Below are 16,520 nucleotides of genomic sequence, written 5' to 3'. Positions count from 1 at the left end.
AATAGCTATTCACCCATGGAAAGAAACAATAACAATCAAAAGGAGGAAAGGTAATGAGCCCACCCTAGCCTGGTTAAGGCTCACTGTGGTCTGGTGACTTTTTAGTTTGTCCAAGTTTTTTTTCCCTCTGTACTAACTACAGTTAAATGATCAATTGCACATCTCCTTTAAACTCTAAATGTGGTTTTATTCGGGATTAATTGGAAGCTTTCACATTCATTTTATGTTGTCTTTTTAAGTGATTTGTGCAGTTTTTAAACTTGAAAATCCAGAACTAGAAGTTAGAGAGACCTGGAATGAATTTCAAATGGCATTAGTACGAAGTGACTAATGCTATAAACATTAGTGAGTACTCTACACAAATATTGTTTTTGAGATAAAGTGCGTAGTGCTTAAAAAAATTGATCCTTGGAATTCATGTTATAATAGTATCTCCTAAGTAATCTAAACAATTTTAGGGTGTGGTACAAAGGAGTTGTTTTTTACATAAGGTTTTATAAGAATAGAGTGGGAAGGAAATGCTAAATTCACTGCCAGTTTCGAGTAGGAAAGTGGCCAATGTAGCTCTGAATGGCAAAGAAAAATCTACTGGTCACTGCTCTTAAAAAGATGGAAAATTCCTAATAGACTTTTCTGTTTCTTTCTTTTTTTCCCCCTTCTCTCATCTTATCCCTTATTCTTCCATTTACTCTCATTTTAAAAAAAATGCAGATTCTTGAGTATGTGGTTTTTTCAAGGAACACATAGCTACTTCAAATGCATCTTTAATTTTGGATTATTGCTCACAAGCTAAGTCAAGTCATCAAATATTTACAAAGTACCTATAATATATCAGGCAATTTTTTTTTTGGCAAGGTATTTGGCAGTCAAAGGCAAAGAGTGATACAGTCTCTATTCTAAGGATCAAGAAAAGGATCATAAATATGGAACTGTAAGGTACCTCAGAGGCCCTCTAGTTCAACTTTCAACTTACAGATAGGAAACTGGGCCCACAAAGGCTAAGTTTGCAGTCTAATTGAGGACTGTGACATTAAAAAAAAAAGATAAGAATGTGATAATGGCAAAGGAAAAATTTTGACGAGTTGCTATGAGAAAAACAGGAAGAAAAGGTCTTTTTTAAAGCTGCAAGAATCACAAAAGGCTTTGCATAGGAGATAGTACAAAAACTAGGCATTGAAGAGGGAGGGAAGGAGAGAGAGAGAGAGAGAGAGAGAGAGAGAGAGAGAGAGAGAGAGAGAGAGAGAGAGAGAGAGAGAGAGAGACAGAGAGACAGAGGGACAGAGAGAGAGACAGAGAGAGAGAGAGAGAGAGAGAGAGAGAGAGAGAGAGAGAGAGAGAGAGAAAGAGAGAGAGAGAGAGAGAGAGAGAGAGAGAGAGACAGAGAGAGACAGAGAGAGAGAGAGAGAGAGAAAGTTTCCATAGACTGAGATGTGGGGGAACATTGTTCCAGGTGTTGGGAAGATGCTTGGGTAGCTGCAAGCAGGCTAAAGGGTTAAGTATGAGATTAAGCAACAGTGCAGAGTCTAGTTTGTCTGGACTATGGAGTATGAATGGGATCAGTATGAAATAACACTGGAAAAGTAGGTTAGAGCCAGATTGTTGTAGAACCTTAAAAGCCAGGTTAAGAGTTTGTTATGCTTTCTTAGATGCAGTAGAGAGTCACTGAATGTTTTTGAGTCTGGGAGCGATCAGACCTGCACATTAAGAATATTAATTTGGCAGTTTTGAGAAGGGTTGATTGAAGAGGGGAGATAATTGATGCAGAGAAATCAGTTATTTTAATACTCTAGTTGAGAGGTGATGAGGGCTTGAAGTAGGGTAACAGCTGTGTGAAGAGAGATATAGTGACAGATGCCAACGATAGTAGAAAGGTAGAGGGGATAGGACTTAGCTTAATGTAGTAGACTGTTGGACTTGGACATAGTGAGATATGGGTTTAAATCTTGCATCTGAAATAGTAGAAAGTAGAACCCACAATATATTGTTTACAGTAAACACAATGGAGACAAAGATTTTCAGGGTTCAAATGAGGATCTGGAGCAGAATTTATTATGGCTTAAGTGAATCCCAAAAAGGAGGGGTAGCTAGCATGATCATGGACAAGGAAAGAATGAAATTTGATGTATTCTCAGGCTTCAGAGAATTATATAAAAATAGCTAACAGTCATATAGCACTTTAAGGTTTACAGAGAGCTCTACATATCTTATCTCATTTGTTCTTCATAACAATGTTGAGAGATAGTTGCTATTATTATCTCCATTTTACAGGTGAGGAACTGAAGCAGACAAATGTTAGTGAAATGTGTAAGATCAGATAGCTAGAAAGTATGTGAGACCTGATTTGAACTTCAGTTTTCATCCTGCACCTCGCTACCCAAGTCAGTCAGTCAGTAAACACCAAGTGCCTAATATTTGCCAGGCTAAGCAATGGCACATAGTGGCATAATCTTTCTTATCATGTCACTATCTTGCTTTCAAATTTTTGATGATTACCCATCGCCTCTTGCCTTTAGTTCAGAATCCTTAGCCTTGCATTCAAAATTCTTCTTCCCCTGGCCCCCAGCTACTCATTCACCCTTATCTCCTGCTCTTTCCCTATGTGTACTCCATATTCCTGCCAAACGAGCATTTTTCTGTTCCTCAAATAAACTGTGAGCTTACTAGTTTCCTTATATCTGGAATGCCCCTCACCCACCATCTTCACCTATCAAAACCATACTCATCCGTAAAGGCTCCATTCATATGTAATTTCTTTCATGAAGCCCTTTATGCTTTATACCAACCAAGTGTGATTTGTTTTTTTTCCAGATCCCAAGGGCACTTCATACTTCTCTTGGATGTTTAATCTATTCTGTCTTTGTATGACTGTTTTGTACATACTTACTAGATTGTGATCTCCTTGAAGGCAAGGATTTTATCGTATTCATCTTCATCCTTCCTATAACACCTAGCATAATTTCTTGAACATAACAGATCATAGTTATTGTATTAATGAATATGATAGAGAGTGAGCATGAATAAAAGATTATATCATTTGAATGTATAATGGGTTTTGTGAGGATTTTTATTACTTTCTCCAGGAACATTCAATAGCCAAGGAATGGAGAATGTTAACAGTGAGAGTGATCTAGAGTTGGGAACTGGCATCAGTCAGTCAGTCAATAAGCATTTTTAAAAGTACCTACTATATGTCAGGCACTGTGCTAAGTCGTAGGGATACAAAGAAAGAAAAAGGACAATCTTTGCTCCCAAGGAGTTCACAGTCTAGTGGAGAGCAAATCATAAACAGGATACATTGTAGATAATGACCAAGAAGGGAGGTACAAACATTAAAGGAGATCAGAAAAACCTTCTTGCAGATGGTAAGATTTTAGCTGGGAATTGAAGGAAACCAGGGAAGAGCCAGAAGGTGGAAATTAAGGGGGAAAGAATTCCAAGCATGAAAGATAGCCTATGAAATGGCTAGCGTTGGGAGTTGGAATATCTTGTTTAAGGAACTGCAAGGAAGCCAGTGTCACTGGATTACAGAGGGTGTCATTGGGAGGTGGGTGGGAGGTAGAAGATGGTGTAAGAAATTTATTAAAACATTACGGAACATAATAATTTGTAAGATGACTAGAAAGGTAGGAGGGGGGCAAGTTATGAAGGGCTTTGAATGCCAACCAGAGGATTTAATATTTAACTCTTGAGGTGATAGTCAACAACTGGAATTTATTGAATGGGGGAGTTGGCATGGTCAGGTTTGTGCTTTAGCAAGATTAACTTGACAGCTGATTAGAGGATGTATTGGAGTGGGGAGAGACTTGAGGCAGGTAGACCAACTAGCAGGCTGTTGCATTAGTCTAGACACGAGGTGATGAGGGCCTGCACCAGTGTGCAGGGGATGCCAGAAGAGAGAAAGGGACATATACAAGACATGCTTTGAAGTTAAATTTGACAGTACTTGGCAAGAGATTGGATATGAGGGATGAGAGAGAGTGAGAAATTAAGGATGACATCTAGGCAGAGAGCCTGGATGACTGGGAAGCTAATGGTGCACTCTATATTGATAGGGAAGTTTTGGAAGGGGCGAAAGTTTTGGGGAAAAGATAACAAGTTCACTTTTGGAAATGCTGAGTTTGAGATATTTATAGGGCATCCAATTCAAGATGCCTAATAATTCATTTGGAGATTAGAGTCTGAAGGTTCAGCCTGAAGAATAAGCAGATCTGAGAATCATCAGCATGGAGATGATAATAAAATCCATGGAAGCTGATAAGATCACCAAGTAAAATAGTATGGTGGGAGAAGAGAAGAGGACCTAGGACAGAGCCCCTGTGGATCATCCATGGTTAGTGGATGTAACATGAATGAAGATCCAGCAAAGCAGACAGAAAAAGAATAGTCAGTCATTGGTAGGAGGAGAACCAGGGTAAAGTAGTGGCACAGAATTGCACAGAAAAGAGGGTATCAAGGAGAAGAGGGTAATTGAGAGTGTCAAAAGCTGTAGAAAAATCAAGAAGGCATGATGAGCACTGGGAAAAAGTCAGGAGTGCACAATATTCTGGCGTAATGGAATGGGCCAAATTAAAACTGGCTTGGTATCTCGGTTAGATAGCAAGACAGATGATGCTATGTTGATGGACTGTGAAGCTACTCAGGTATTATGGACCAAAATTATTTATAAGAATATAGGAAAACTGAAGTAAATAGAAAGAAGTAAGAAATGTGGACAGGAAGAAGTGTTGTGGAAAATAATATGGTGGACATGGTGGAATGACAAGAGTGCAAAAAAATCTTGAAAGGTAAAGTTCAAGTTCAGTAGCTTGGTTGCAGAGAAGTGTTATGTGAAAATTACTGGTCTTGCAGGTGGGTGGTTGAAGTACACTGAAAATGGTTACTAAAATTGTGGAGATCAGGAATCTGTGATGTGAGAATGACAGGGTCATTGGCATGAATGTTACTGGTGCAAAGAATGGTGGTAGAAGAGAGAGTGGAAAGATTTTTTTCCATGATAACAGGAGAGCTAGGATAATAATGGGTTACTGAAGTAAGGATGTTGATGCAAGGAGAAAAGCCAATTTATTTTAAAATTATCATTTCTATCCATATGTTTTGATTTGTGGAAAATAGCAAAAACTGGTTTTAGATTATTGAAGTACTGCAGAGCATCCAAAATCCAATCTGTTTCAGCCATTATTATTTATTCTGTTTGAAATAGTGAGGGTTTCCCTCCCCCCTGCTTGGTTTTTCCAAAAACATACCTCTTAGGCTTTTAATTCTTATGACAGGTTTCAACCAGCAGGAATTTAACCTGGTTATAACCTTGTGAAAATTAGATTACATAGTAGCCTGAAAATCTTGGTTGTTACTTTCTTTAACCTAGACTTGCTATGTCAACCAGAAATTAAAACCGGACCCTTTGGAGCCTGTATAATTCATGTATTTAGAGACAAAAATCCAATATTCAAAGTGATGTTGATATTTCAAGAGAGTCAGTTTTTAAAAAGTTAATAAACAAGGTGCTCTTCTGAGCAGATGACAGGGTGGGAGAGTGTAAGAAACAAGTAAAGGGTTTGTGGTGGTGTTGGCATTCGGCAGGCATGTGACATTTGCTTTCAGTAAAACTAGGAGAGGTAAAAAGAAAAAAGGACTGTATCCTTTGATAAAACATTAAGAAAAATGATTTAACACACATACAGCTGCGTCTCCACAATATTATGTTAATGACACCACAGTAAAGCGTCTGTTTTCTGATGTTGTTACTATCAAAAGATAAAACAGTTTTACAATAAATACAAACAGCCAAATAACCTGGGAAGCGTTCACAAGATGTTAGACAACATAGTTTGGTTTTTTTATGTGAGTATGAATTCTTGCCTGTTTAGCTGAAATTGATTGTAAACGAGCAAAACTGTAGTACAAATATGCTAACATTTCCTTTTATTACATTAGGTTGGGATGTGTCTTCAGTGTCCTGTTTAAGGCCTCATTGATTACATGGCACTTCTTTTAAATGGGCTAGTCTCTCTATTTGGCTCTTAAATGTACCGACCTCTCTTTCAAAGCTTCTCTGGGCTCCAAAGTTTTCTTTTCTATTGTCAGATTGTTACACTAGAGGGCACTTTTTTTTTTGCATATTTATTGTTCCTTGTTTAAAATTTAAGGGTCTTAGCAGGTATCATTAGAAGATATTTTGTTACATCCAGGTATGCATTACTTTATGGTGTTCACAAAGGAAGGTCTCAATCCGCAAGAGTTTTGGTTACTCATTTTTCTTACCTTAAGTGGCTGCCTCTCTTGTTAAAAAATATGGATTGGGTGAGTGGCTTTCTAGACTAACTCCTTCATTTTACAGAGGAAGAAACTGAGGCCAAGAGAGAATCAGTGGCTTGCCCAAGGCCACAGAGATAGTAAGTGGCTGGGTCAGGGTTCAATCCCAGGTTCTTTGATTCCATGTTCCTTCAAACCCCACTTCAAGACCCTACTCACAGATCACTTCTTCCAGTGCAGTTATCCCCAATCACCTCCACAACCAGATGTGATCCCTTACTTCTCTGAATTTTCGGAGCATGCCATACTCCTTTTATATATGTGTGCTTATTACTTATTATTTTGTATTGTGATCGTGCATATCTTTTCCCACATCTTATTCTTGCACGGAGTCCTTGAGAGTAGAAATTTTGATTATTCAATTTCAAGCAAAGATTAGATGGTGACTTTGGACATGTTAGTAAGTAAGCAAGCATTTATTAAGGACATACTATGTTCTAGTAACTATGCTGAATACTGGGGATATGAAGAAAATGAAATGCATGGCCCCTGCCCCCAAGAAGCTCACATTCTCATGGGAGAGACAACATGCAAACACATATGTTCAAACAAGATAAATGCAGTGTAAATGGGAGATAATCTCAGGGGAAGGTACTTGGCAGGGGAGGGAGGGAGGGAGGTGTCCTTGGGATGGTGTTTCGCAGAGGGTGGGATTTGAATTGAGTTTTAAAGTAATTGAGAGAATCCAGGAGGCAGAGGTGAGGAGGGGGAGCATCTCAGGTTTGGGGGACTGCCATTGTAAATCAGGGAGTGGGGGGGGAGTGCACGTGATAAAGAACAGCAAGGCCATGTCTCTGGATTGCAGAGGGGAGTAAAGTGTAAAATGACTGGAAAGGTAGGAAAGGCTCAGGTTTTACGGGGCCTTAAAATCCAAAGAGAGGATTTTATATTTGATCCTAGAGGTAATAAGAGATATTACTGAGTAGGGCAGTAACATGATCACACCTACAAATTAGGAAAATCAGTTTGGTAGCTGACTGGAGGATGGACTGGAATAGGGAGAGACTTGAGGCAGGGAGACCAACTGGGTGGCCAGTGCAGTAATTTAGGTGTGAGGCAATGAGTGCCAGCATCATGATGGCTGCTATTCGAGTTGAAAGGAGAAGATATAGTCAGAGTTCTGATAACTTGGAGTAAAAAGTGATTTAGTTCACCCAGGAATGGCCCAATTGACAGAGTTAGGATATTTGTACTTTGTACAAAGCTGTCATAGGGACCTTAAAAAACCATCTGGGGCAAAACTCCATTTTACAGGGAAAAAAATCTAGAACACTTAAATGCAGGATGTGTCATTTGAGCGTAGGTTGATAGACCTCAAGCTGGAAGGGAACTTGGACGACGTTTAGTCCAACCACCCCTCATTTTTCAGATGAGGAAACTGAGGCACAGAAAGGTTAAACAACTTGTGACAGATTCAGCAGGAATTTGTTACTTCTGGTCTGAGGCTCCTTCTAACATACCCCTCTACCTCTTATATATTGAAATGGCCATTGACAAATCCGAGCTTAACTATTTGAACCCTTGACTCCCAGGCACATTAAAGAGTCCCTCACACTATACATTTTTTTGAAACTAGTAAAAAAAAATATGTTGTGGCAGAGTCATAAATAGAAGAAGAGCCCTTCCATTATCTCCCATTATTTTGCAAGGACTAATGTTTTCTCTGTCACTTAAGCCTCCTACAATACTAAGAAATGAGGAATTTCTCATCAAAGCAAATCTAAATCCTTCAGACATTAGCAGGAAATATTAAATGCAGGCCCTTGCCCTGCTTTGTGTAGATCAAAATGCAACACTGTGTTTATCTTATTAATTGCTTATTAAGCATTTGTTTGGTTTGTTCTGTGATAAAATTATGCATTTGGTTATATTTTGTGGCTGTGACATCTATATAGACCATAAAGAACGAATTTAATAATAGAAAATAAATCACACAGCACTCTAATTACTAGCTCAAGGTGGTAGGCGGTAGTCAAGAGTCCAGGGTTGGAGAGTTTTTTGGTTTCTTTTTAATTCTTCACCAACTTGAGTGTTCCTTCCCTAGGTCTTCACACATTCCTCAAATGTTTATCTTTTTCCCTTTGCTTGGCTCATTTTATGCATTTAGAATGTAAACCCTACAGCCAGAGACTATATCATATTTACCATAAATGGCAGTGAAAATACCCAGAGCCCTAAGCAATGGGTGTATTTATATTGATGGAGTGAATAAGCAAATAATCTGTGTGATATTAAACTGTTCTCTTCTAGGTTTCTGGTGATGGTTCTGAAACACCAGAGCACAGTTTGAGAGTGATTTATTTTTATAATACTCCTGGATCAGCAAAAACGACATATATTAGATAGTTGGAAAATGCTTATTTAGAAATTTATGCTCCTTACTATCTGTCTCCATAGTTATGCTTTATGGAAAATTTTAGTCTTTTTTTTCCCTTCCCCATCTTTAGCTGAAATAATGAATGTGAGTGTTTTCTTGGTTTTATGCTTTATTGTGAAAAAAGGAATGTGGCCACACCTTTAAAGTATGAATTCGTTGCTACTCAGTAGCTGTGTGTCATTGGGCAAGTCTCTTGACCTCTGCAGGCCTCAGTTTCCTCATATGTAAAAAAGATCAGATTGGGACTAGATGAACTAGAATATAATAGGAACAATGCTTTAACACTAGAAGGGAGCTCAGAGGCTGTCTTATCCCACCCCCTCATTTTATGGATGAGGACACATGACTTTGGTCAAGGTCAAAGGTAGTAAAATGGAAGAGCCACATGTTGAATACAAGGCCTCTGATTTCAAATCAGATACTCTTTCCATTTTACCAGGCTGATCCCTTCTGGTTCTAAACATTATGACCCAAATTGAGACATCTGTTCTGATAATGATCAACTGACAGGTATTATTAAGTACCACCTACTCTGTGTCAGGTACTGTCTTAGGCCCTGGAGATATGACTATAAATAATGAAGCTTATAAGAAACTTCCATTACAATAGGGAAGACAATAAATATAAAAATATATGGCATAAATACAAAATTGATAAATATAAATATATACAAGGTAGTTTGGGGCTGAGGTGGAATCTGTAAAGAATTCATCAGAAGATAATGTATGAGCTGTATTTTACAGGAAGAAACAGTCTCTATGAGGCATAAGAAAGGAGGGAGGGAGTGCATTCTAGGCATGGGGGATAGCCAGTGCACAGGCATAGAGAATATCATAATTGAGGAACAGAAAGAAGGCCAATTTGGCTGGATATAATATAGGAGGGAAAATAATAGCCATTCACTCTGGAGGTTGGAGACTGGTTGTATAGAATTCTAAAAGCTGAACAAAGGAATTTATACTTTATCCTAGAGACATCAGAAAGCCAATTGAGTTAACTAGAAAAGGGAGTCATATGGTCAGATAACTAATATTAGTATAGTACTTTTAAGGTGTACAAAGCAGTTTGCATATATGATCTCGTTTGATCCTACACAAATCTGTGTTTAAGGAAAACTCCTTTTGCAACAGTATGTAGGATGGAATGGAGGGTGGAAAGAACTCGAGGCAGAACAATTAGAAGGCTGATAATCTAGGTGAGAGGTCATGAGGGCCAGAACTGAGATGGGACTGGATGTGAAAGATATTGTGGAGTTAGAAACAGCAAGAGCTGTCAACCTATTGGCTATGTGGGGTGAAGGAAAGTGAGGAATCTGGGAGAATGTCAAGGTTTCTAACCTGGGAGACAGGAGGAAAGGTCATGCCTTTGACTTAAATAGGAAAGTTTGGAAAAGAGGAAGAGTTGGGGGAAAAGATGATGAGTTCAATGAGCTCAGTAAACTCTACTGAGTTTAGGATGTCTTCAGGACATTCAGTTTGAAATGTCTAATAGTAATTGGTGATGCAGGACTAAAGCTCAGGGAAGAGATTGAGGTGAATGACAAATTACATTAGAGTGACATATGGCATGATGCAGGCAATATCCTTTCTGGGCTTTTTGTACCACAAGCTTCACATTGTGGTTGTACCCTGGGAAATAGATAGTGCTTCTTACTCTCAGGCAAAATAGGATTAGAAGAGAAATTGACCTTGAGAAAGGCCTGAGCTTGAATATTTTGGAGTTTTTGAGAAGATGGAATTTGTTAAAATGTAAGATTGACACCAGGGGCAGCTAAGTGGCACAGTGGATTGAGTGCCAGGTCTGGAGTCAGGAAGACCTGAGTTCAAATATAGCCTCAGACACTTTACTAGCTGTATGACCCTGAGCTAATCACTTAACCCTGTTTGCCTCAATTTCCTCATCTGTAAAATGAGCTGGAGAAGGAAATGGCAAACCTTTCCAGTATATTTTCCCAGAAAATTCTAAATGGGGTCTTGAAGAGTTGGACACAGCAGAACAACAATGAAGACTTTTTTATGGTGGAACTCGATATTTTGGAGAATCCCAACTCTATTTTATCCTACTTCTTGGCTACTCTTGGAAGCCTTAACAAGGTCCTTCCTTCCTCCCAAATTCCAGCTTTCATGTTTACATAATAGTATCAAATATCCAAGTGCTAGTAATGGTGAGGTAAGTAGTTTACATGTAAAGCATTTTTAAAGCTCTATAATTTTGCCTTCAGTGGCAGTATTTCTACAAGTGTGATGGGCTTGTTTTCTGGCTAATTATGCTGTATAATAATATATGTGTGTATTATGTGTATAATAGTACGTTCATTTATTCGATGGTTATTATCTAACTATTTCTGTTACTTGTTCATCCTAAGTGGGTCCCTGGAACTTTTGGTTTAAACCATGATTCTAGCTAATATTTAAAAACAACGACACTGTTTCTGTTTGAATTGTGGTGTTAAATATGTGCTTTTATTTGAACAGGTTCTGGGTCTCATCCAAAACATGAGTGTTTTCCAGTGTCCAAAATGTAAACATGAAACTCACATTTTTGGAGCTGATGGTGCAAAGAAACTAGCAAAAACCCTTGGTCTTGATGTTTTAGGTAAGAACAGTGTTTTATTTTGTTTTGTTTTGAGAGAAAGCAGCATTAGAGTCTGGGGAGATATGGGAAATATTGATGTCTAAGGAAATATTAAAAGGCATTTGATTCATGTTTTTAAATGTGAGCACTCTAGTGCTGATCTTTGTGATAACCTTTATTAGCTTTTTAGAATACTGCCAGTAGAAGGCTTGTTATGAATTAGGATCTTAAGATCATAGATTTAGAATTAAAAAGGACCGTAGAGACTGTTCAGTACAATCCCCATATTTTATAGATGAGTAATCTGAGGCTCACAAGTCACAAATAAAGTGACTTGTCAGTGTCACACATGCAGTAAGTTGGGATTGGATCCCAGATTCTCTGACTCTGAATCCACTTCTGTTTCCCGTATAGCACACTGCCTCCTTTAGTTAGGAGATGTTCTTTGTCAACTATTATGATAACTGCCCTAATCGATTAAACAATTGGCAAACAAAGAACTTAACATGTGCCAGGCACCATGCTAAGCTCTGAGGATGCAAATACAGGCAAAAATATGACCCCTGCTTTCAAGGACTTCATTAATAAGAAGTGGGGAGGCAACATGCAAATAATTAGGTATATACCTGTTACATGCATTATAAATAGAAGGTAATCTCTAGTTTTAGTTTGATAGAAGAGTTTTATGAGCCGCAGACTGTGATTTGGAAGACTACATATTCAGTTGGCAATCAGCAATTTGTGTGCCAAATTTGGGTCATATCTATCAATATAAATAGGTATATGTGAAAATGTTTATTCATTATATGGAAGGATATCCATTAAGATTCCATGTAAACTTTAGTTCTTGGTATATATCTAAAGACATTTATGTAAAAATCATTGCATTTGTTCTCTCTTGTTTAGAAAGTACAATTTGCTGCCTTCTGTGATTTTCCTCTCATTTTTCTATAAGAAATCTACCTTAATATAATGTTATAAATGGTTAGCTTTGAATTTAAGAATGAGTTAGCTTTAGAGGGACTAAATGGTGGTGTGTTAAATATGTTAAAATGATGATTTCCTATAAAATGTTATATACCAAATCCCATACAACTTAATCCAATTTTAAAAAACTGATTTAGGCATTGGTTTAATTATGAATGAATAATTAAGCAGAGGGAAATGATGGGTAGCCGATAAAAGAGACAAAGAGAGAGTGTTATTGAAATTATTAGCCATTAGTACTTTTAAAAAAAAATTGTATGGTTAAGACCTCTCAGAGATCAAAGAATAACGAAACATTACCTACGGTAATTGAATTTGCCACAGATGGAGTTAAACCTTATTGTTGTGGTGCATTTGCTTTAGTACCTAGGTGAATACTAATAAACTATTTTGATATATTACTATAATTATATCCAATAATTATACTCTATAAATGTTTTTCATGTAACTAACCTAAGAAGTTCAATTACCCAAATCTACATAATAACATAAGAGACTGACACATGTTTATGAAGAAAAATAAATGCATAATTAGAAGGGCACTGTTAGCTTATATTAGCAATGTTACAGAATAAAGTCTGTGTATTTGAATTTGGCTTATAACTTCAGGTACTACAAACAAATCTAAGAAAAATTCACCATGCATTGTGTCATCCTTAGTGGTATCTGCCAAAGCCTACATTTTTTTTAACAAAATAAACATTTTCTAATTAAGGAAAGTCTAATTTTTAGAAGATTCATTTGTATGTTATTTACACTCTAATCATATACACATTTGTATTTCATGAACACTTCATTGTTCATAATTCTTTTTATATTTCACATGAGGGGGCCAACTATGTTTCTAGTCTTTTCTCAATGCTTCCCCAACATCTGTGGAGCTAATTCCAAGGAACAGAGAGGTCATTAGGGCACCCCTCCCACTGCCCACTCTCCAACATTTAGCAGGAAATGCTCTTTAAACAGATAGTTATATGTTAAGTGTTACCTTTTTGGCATTAAAAGTTTTTGGCAAAACCTGATATAAAACTCACATAATTTCCAGCAGAGTTTATTGAAGGGTATAAGTTATACCTGGCCAGTACAAAGAGTGAGAAAACTGTTAAGGCCCCGTAGGAGGTCCCTCTAGTTGACGAATTGAGAGAAATAATTATTAATAACTAATGATATGGGGAGATCCTTTTTCCACAATCCTCATTTTGAAGCTTAGCTTCTAAGGGACAGGACTGATAGGATGGGAAATAGGATTACCATTCTCCTCAATCTGTAGTGCTACCCCACTCATCCTTACAAGGAATTTAATCTAACATGAAACTCCTTTGTCTTCTTTGTCTTCTGTTCAGGCTAGGGTGGGAGATATAGATGCTTTGTTTTAATTTCTCCTAAGCTGGGCATGATTTGGAAGTAAATGACATAATCAAAGTTACAGCCTTTATTTGAATAGGCCCACCTCTCATTGTACTATTCATTGTCTCTCATTGATTGTTGACTAATCATAGTTGATTGCTACCCTCAGGAACTCCACTCTTCTAAGGGCATATAAACTGTGAGCCCACTGCCATGGTTCATCTTTGGCATTTGAGAGTGTCACTAGCCCTTTTATTAATAAAATGCTGGAATTATTAATAAAATTATTAATGACCCCAAAACTATGTCTCTTGAATTTTTTAAACATCATGGAACATGCTTCTCCAGGTCTATAGAATCCCTGGACCATTATCATCCTTTTCCATGCTAAAAGCCAGACCAGCATCTGGTGAAGATTATAGCGATGTGGTTGCTGTTGTTTATATAGAGAAAAGGCTTGGTTGCTAATGTCACTCTTTATCAGTAAGGTCCCACTTTTCACGGATATTTTAAATTTAAGAGCACTGATTGGCAAGGGGATATGTGCTTGATCTAATGGACAGTCTTTTCTGCCATTATGATTGGGTTTGTGGCATCTCAGCCTTGGTACACATTTGAAACCATCACTGGCCTCAGAGGTAGGCATCAACTGTCTAGCATGAAAACCCATGATAACTTGGTTCTCATTACCTGTCAGTGGTGTCAGACTCAAATAGAACAGAGGCTCTTAAACCATGAATAAGGTTTTCTATTGGCCACATGTTGGCTTAGTTTTAAAATGTAATATTATCTATGTTTTATTGTATTTTTATTTATTTTGTTACATATTTCCCAATTATATTATAATCTGGTTTGGGTCAAACTCAAGAGCATTGTGAGCCACCCGTTTGACACCTCTGACCTAAGTGGCATTGGCAAAGGATTGTTATCTCAGGGTGGGCAGTATGTTCCACTTGGGTATCCTGAGAATAGCCTTACAATGACACTGGTATTTTAGAGTACAGGGGCAAAATCTTTTTCAAAAGTTATAAAGAAAAAAAAATCTTCAATTTTTAGCAATGCAAACTTATGATGTTATAAGTGAAGAGTCCTTTATTCAGAAGAGTCCTTTAACACAACATGAAAGCAAAAAGAATTACAATAAACCATACTTAATAAAAAATTCCTTGCATTTAGAGAAGACATTTCCTTGAATAGGAGTTGTACTTACAGCTTCAGTTTGTTGTTGCAGTTATTATTATCACTAATCTTAAGAGTGATAATTTGATCCATCATTTGTAAAAGGAGAAATTAATATATCGATAGCAACTCAAGTTGAGGTCTGTCAAAGTCAAAAGAAGGTACTGGCTATTTTTTTGTGTGTTTATTTAGTATTTTATTTTTCCCCAGTTACATGTAAAAACAATTTTTGACATTTGTTTTTAAAACTTTGAGTTTTAAATTCTCTCCCTTCCTCCCTCCCCACCTCCCTCATTGAGAAGGCAAGCAATTTGATATAGGTTGTACATGTGTAGTCATGCAAAACATATCCGTAATAGTCATGTTGTGAAAGAAAACACAGACAAAAAAACCCCCAAGAAAAATAAAGTTTAAAAAAAAAATGCTCCAGTCTGTGTTCAGACACCATCAGTTCTTTCTCCTGGCTAATTTTTTTTTAAAAAAGCTGCTCAGGACAGTGTTTCCATGCAGCTGCACTGGTTTGATAGTTTTTTTTTTTAATCCTACTTGCACTTTAAAAAGTACTTGCTACTCCCTCACGGAAGTGAGGGAACAAACATTTATTAAGCACCTACTATGTGCCAGGTACTGTGCCAAGTGTTTTACAAATGTTATCACATCATCTCACAAAATAACAATGCTCATTGCTTTGAAATTGTGCTACATGATTTGCTAAATAATAAAAAACCTACTTAAAATAGGTATATATATTGTTAAATGCAAATTCTAACTTAAAAAAAGAGATGGTTCCAGTCATTCCTTTGACTTCATGTAGTCTTTTTTTTTTTTTAGGCAGTTGGGGGTAAGTGACTTGCCCAGGGTCACACAGCCAGTAGGTGTCAAGTGTTTGGTCTGAAGCCATATTTGAACTCAGGTCCTCCTGACTTCAGGGCCGGTGCTCTATCCACTCCACCACCTAACTGCCCCTGACTTCATGTAGTCTTGAGGTAGTTACAACAATGCTCAGTTATTTAGTTCTTGTAGATATAGCTGTAAGGATGACATGAAGTTTCTGTTGAAAAATATAAAAGAAAAAAATATTGAACCAAAGCAAGAATGCTGTTGTACAAATTAGTTCAATGGTAAATGCCTGTCACGTGCAGACCATGTATTTAGAGAGATATTAAGATAAATTGGATGCCCCTTACCCTCAGTTTTGTAAAACATACAATCCAACAGGGGATACAAAACATGCAGAAATAAGAGTAAATGGAAATGGAACCAAATGAGAACATAAGAGAAGTACAAACTAAAGTCTGAAATGGAAAGATAATTAATTACTCATTTGGAGGCATTAAAAATGATAATAAAAGTAGCTAATATTTATATGGTGTGTACTCTATGCCAGGCCTTATTCTAAATGCTTTACAATAATCCCATTTGATCCTTATAACCTTGGGAGATAAGTGCTGTTATTATCCCCATTTACATATGGGGAAACTGAGGTAAACAGTGTGACTTGCCCAAGGCCACACAGCTAGTAAATGTTTGAGTCTGAATCTGAACTTCCTGACTTCAGGCCTCACGCAGCACCTAGCAGCATCAGGGAAGATCCTCATTGAGGAGAAGACATTTGAATCAAATCTTGAAAGATAAGCACCAAGGTTCCACGATCTCAAACATAGGCATGACTGAGAGAACAGGAAAGGTTCGAAATATGTTGCTGGTGGAAGGAGTCTTGGATTTGGAAACAATGCGACCTGGG

General features: G+C 37.4%; 1 protein-coding gene across 2 annotated transcripts in view; it reads left to right on the top strand.

Annotated features, from left to right (window-relative positions):
• The window catches only part of NUBPL (NUBP iron-sulfur cluster assembly factor, mitochondrial), a 301,075-nt gene that overhangs the window by 251,865 nt on the left and 32,690 nt on the right, over positions 1-16,520 (top strand). For both annotated transcript variants that reach the window (XM_078151398.1, XM_021004310.2), the window contains one exon: positions 11,164-11,284. In XM_078151398.1, the coding sequence (XP_078007524.1) occupies positions 11,164-11,284 (121 nt within the window). The remainder of the gene's footprint in view (positions 1-11,163; positions 11,285-16,520) is intronic.

Source organism: Phascolarctos cinereus, unplaced genomic scaffold, assembly GCF_003287225.1.
Source record: "Phascolarctos cinereus isolate Bilbo 61053 unplaced genomic scaffold, phaCin_HiC Scaffold_3;HRSCAF=262, whole genome shotgun sequence".
Classification (NCBI taxonomy): Eukaryota; Metazoa; Chordata; class Mammalia; order Diprotodontia; family Phascolarctidae; genus Phascolarctos; species Phascolarctos cinereus.
Note: the sequence above shows the minus strand (reverse complement) of the source record. Positions and strands in the feature narration are given on the sequence as shown.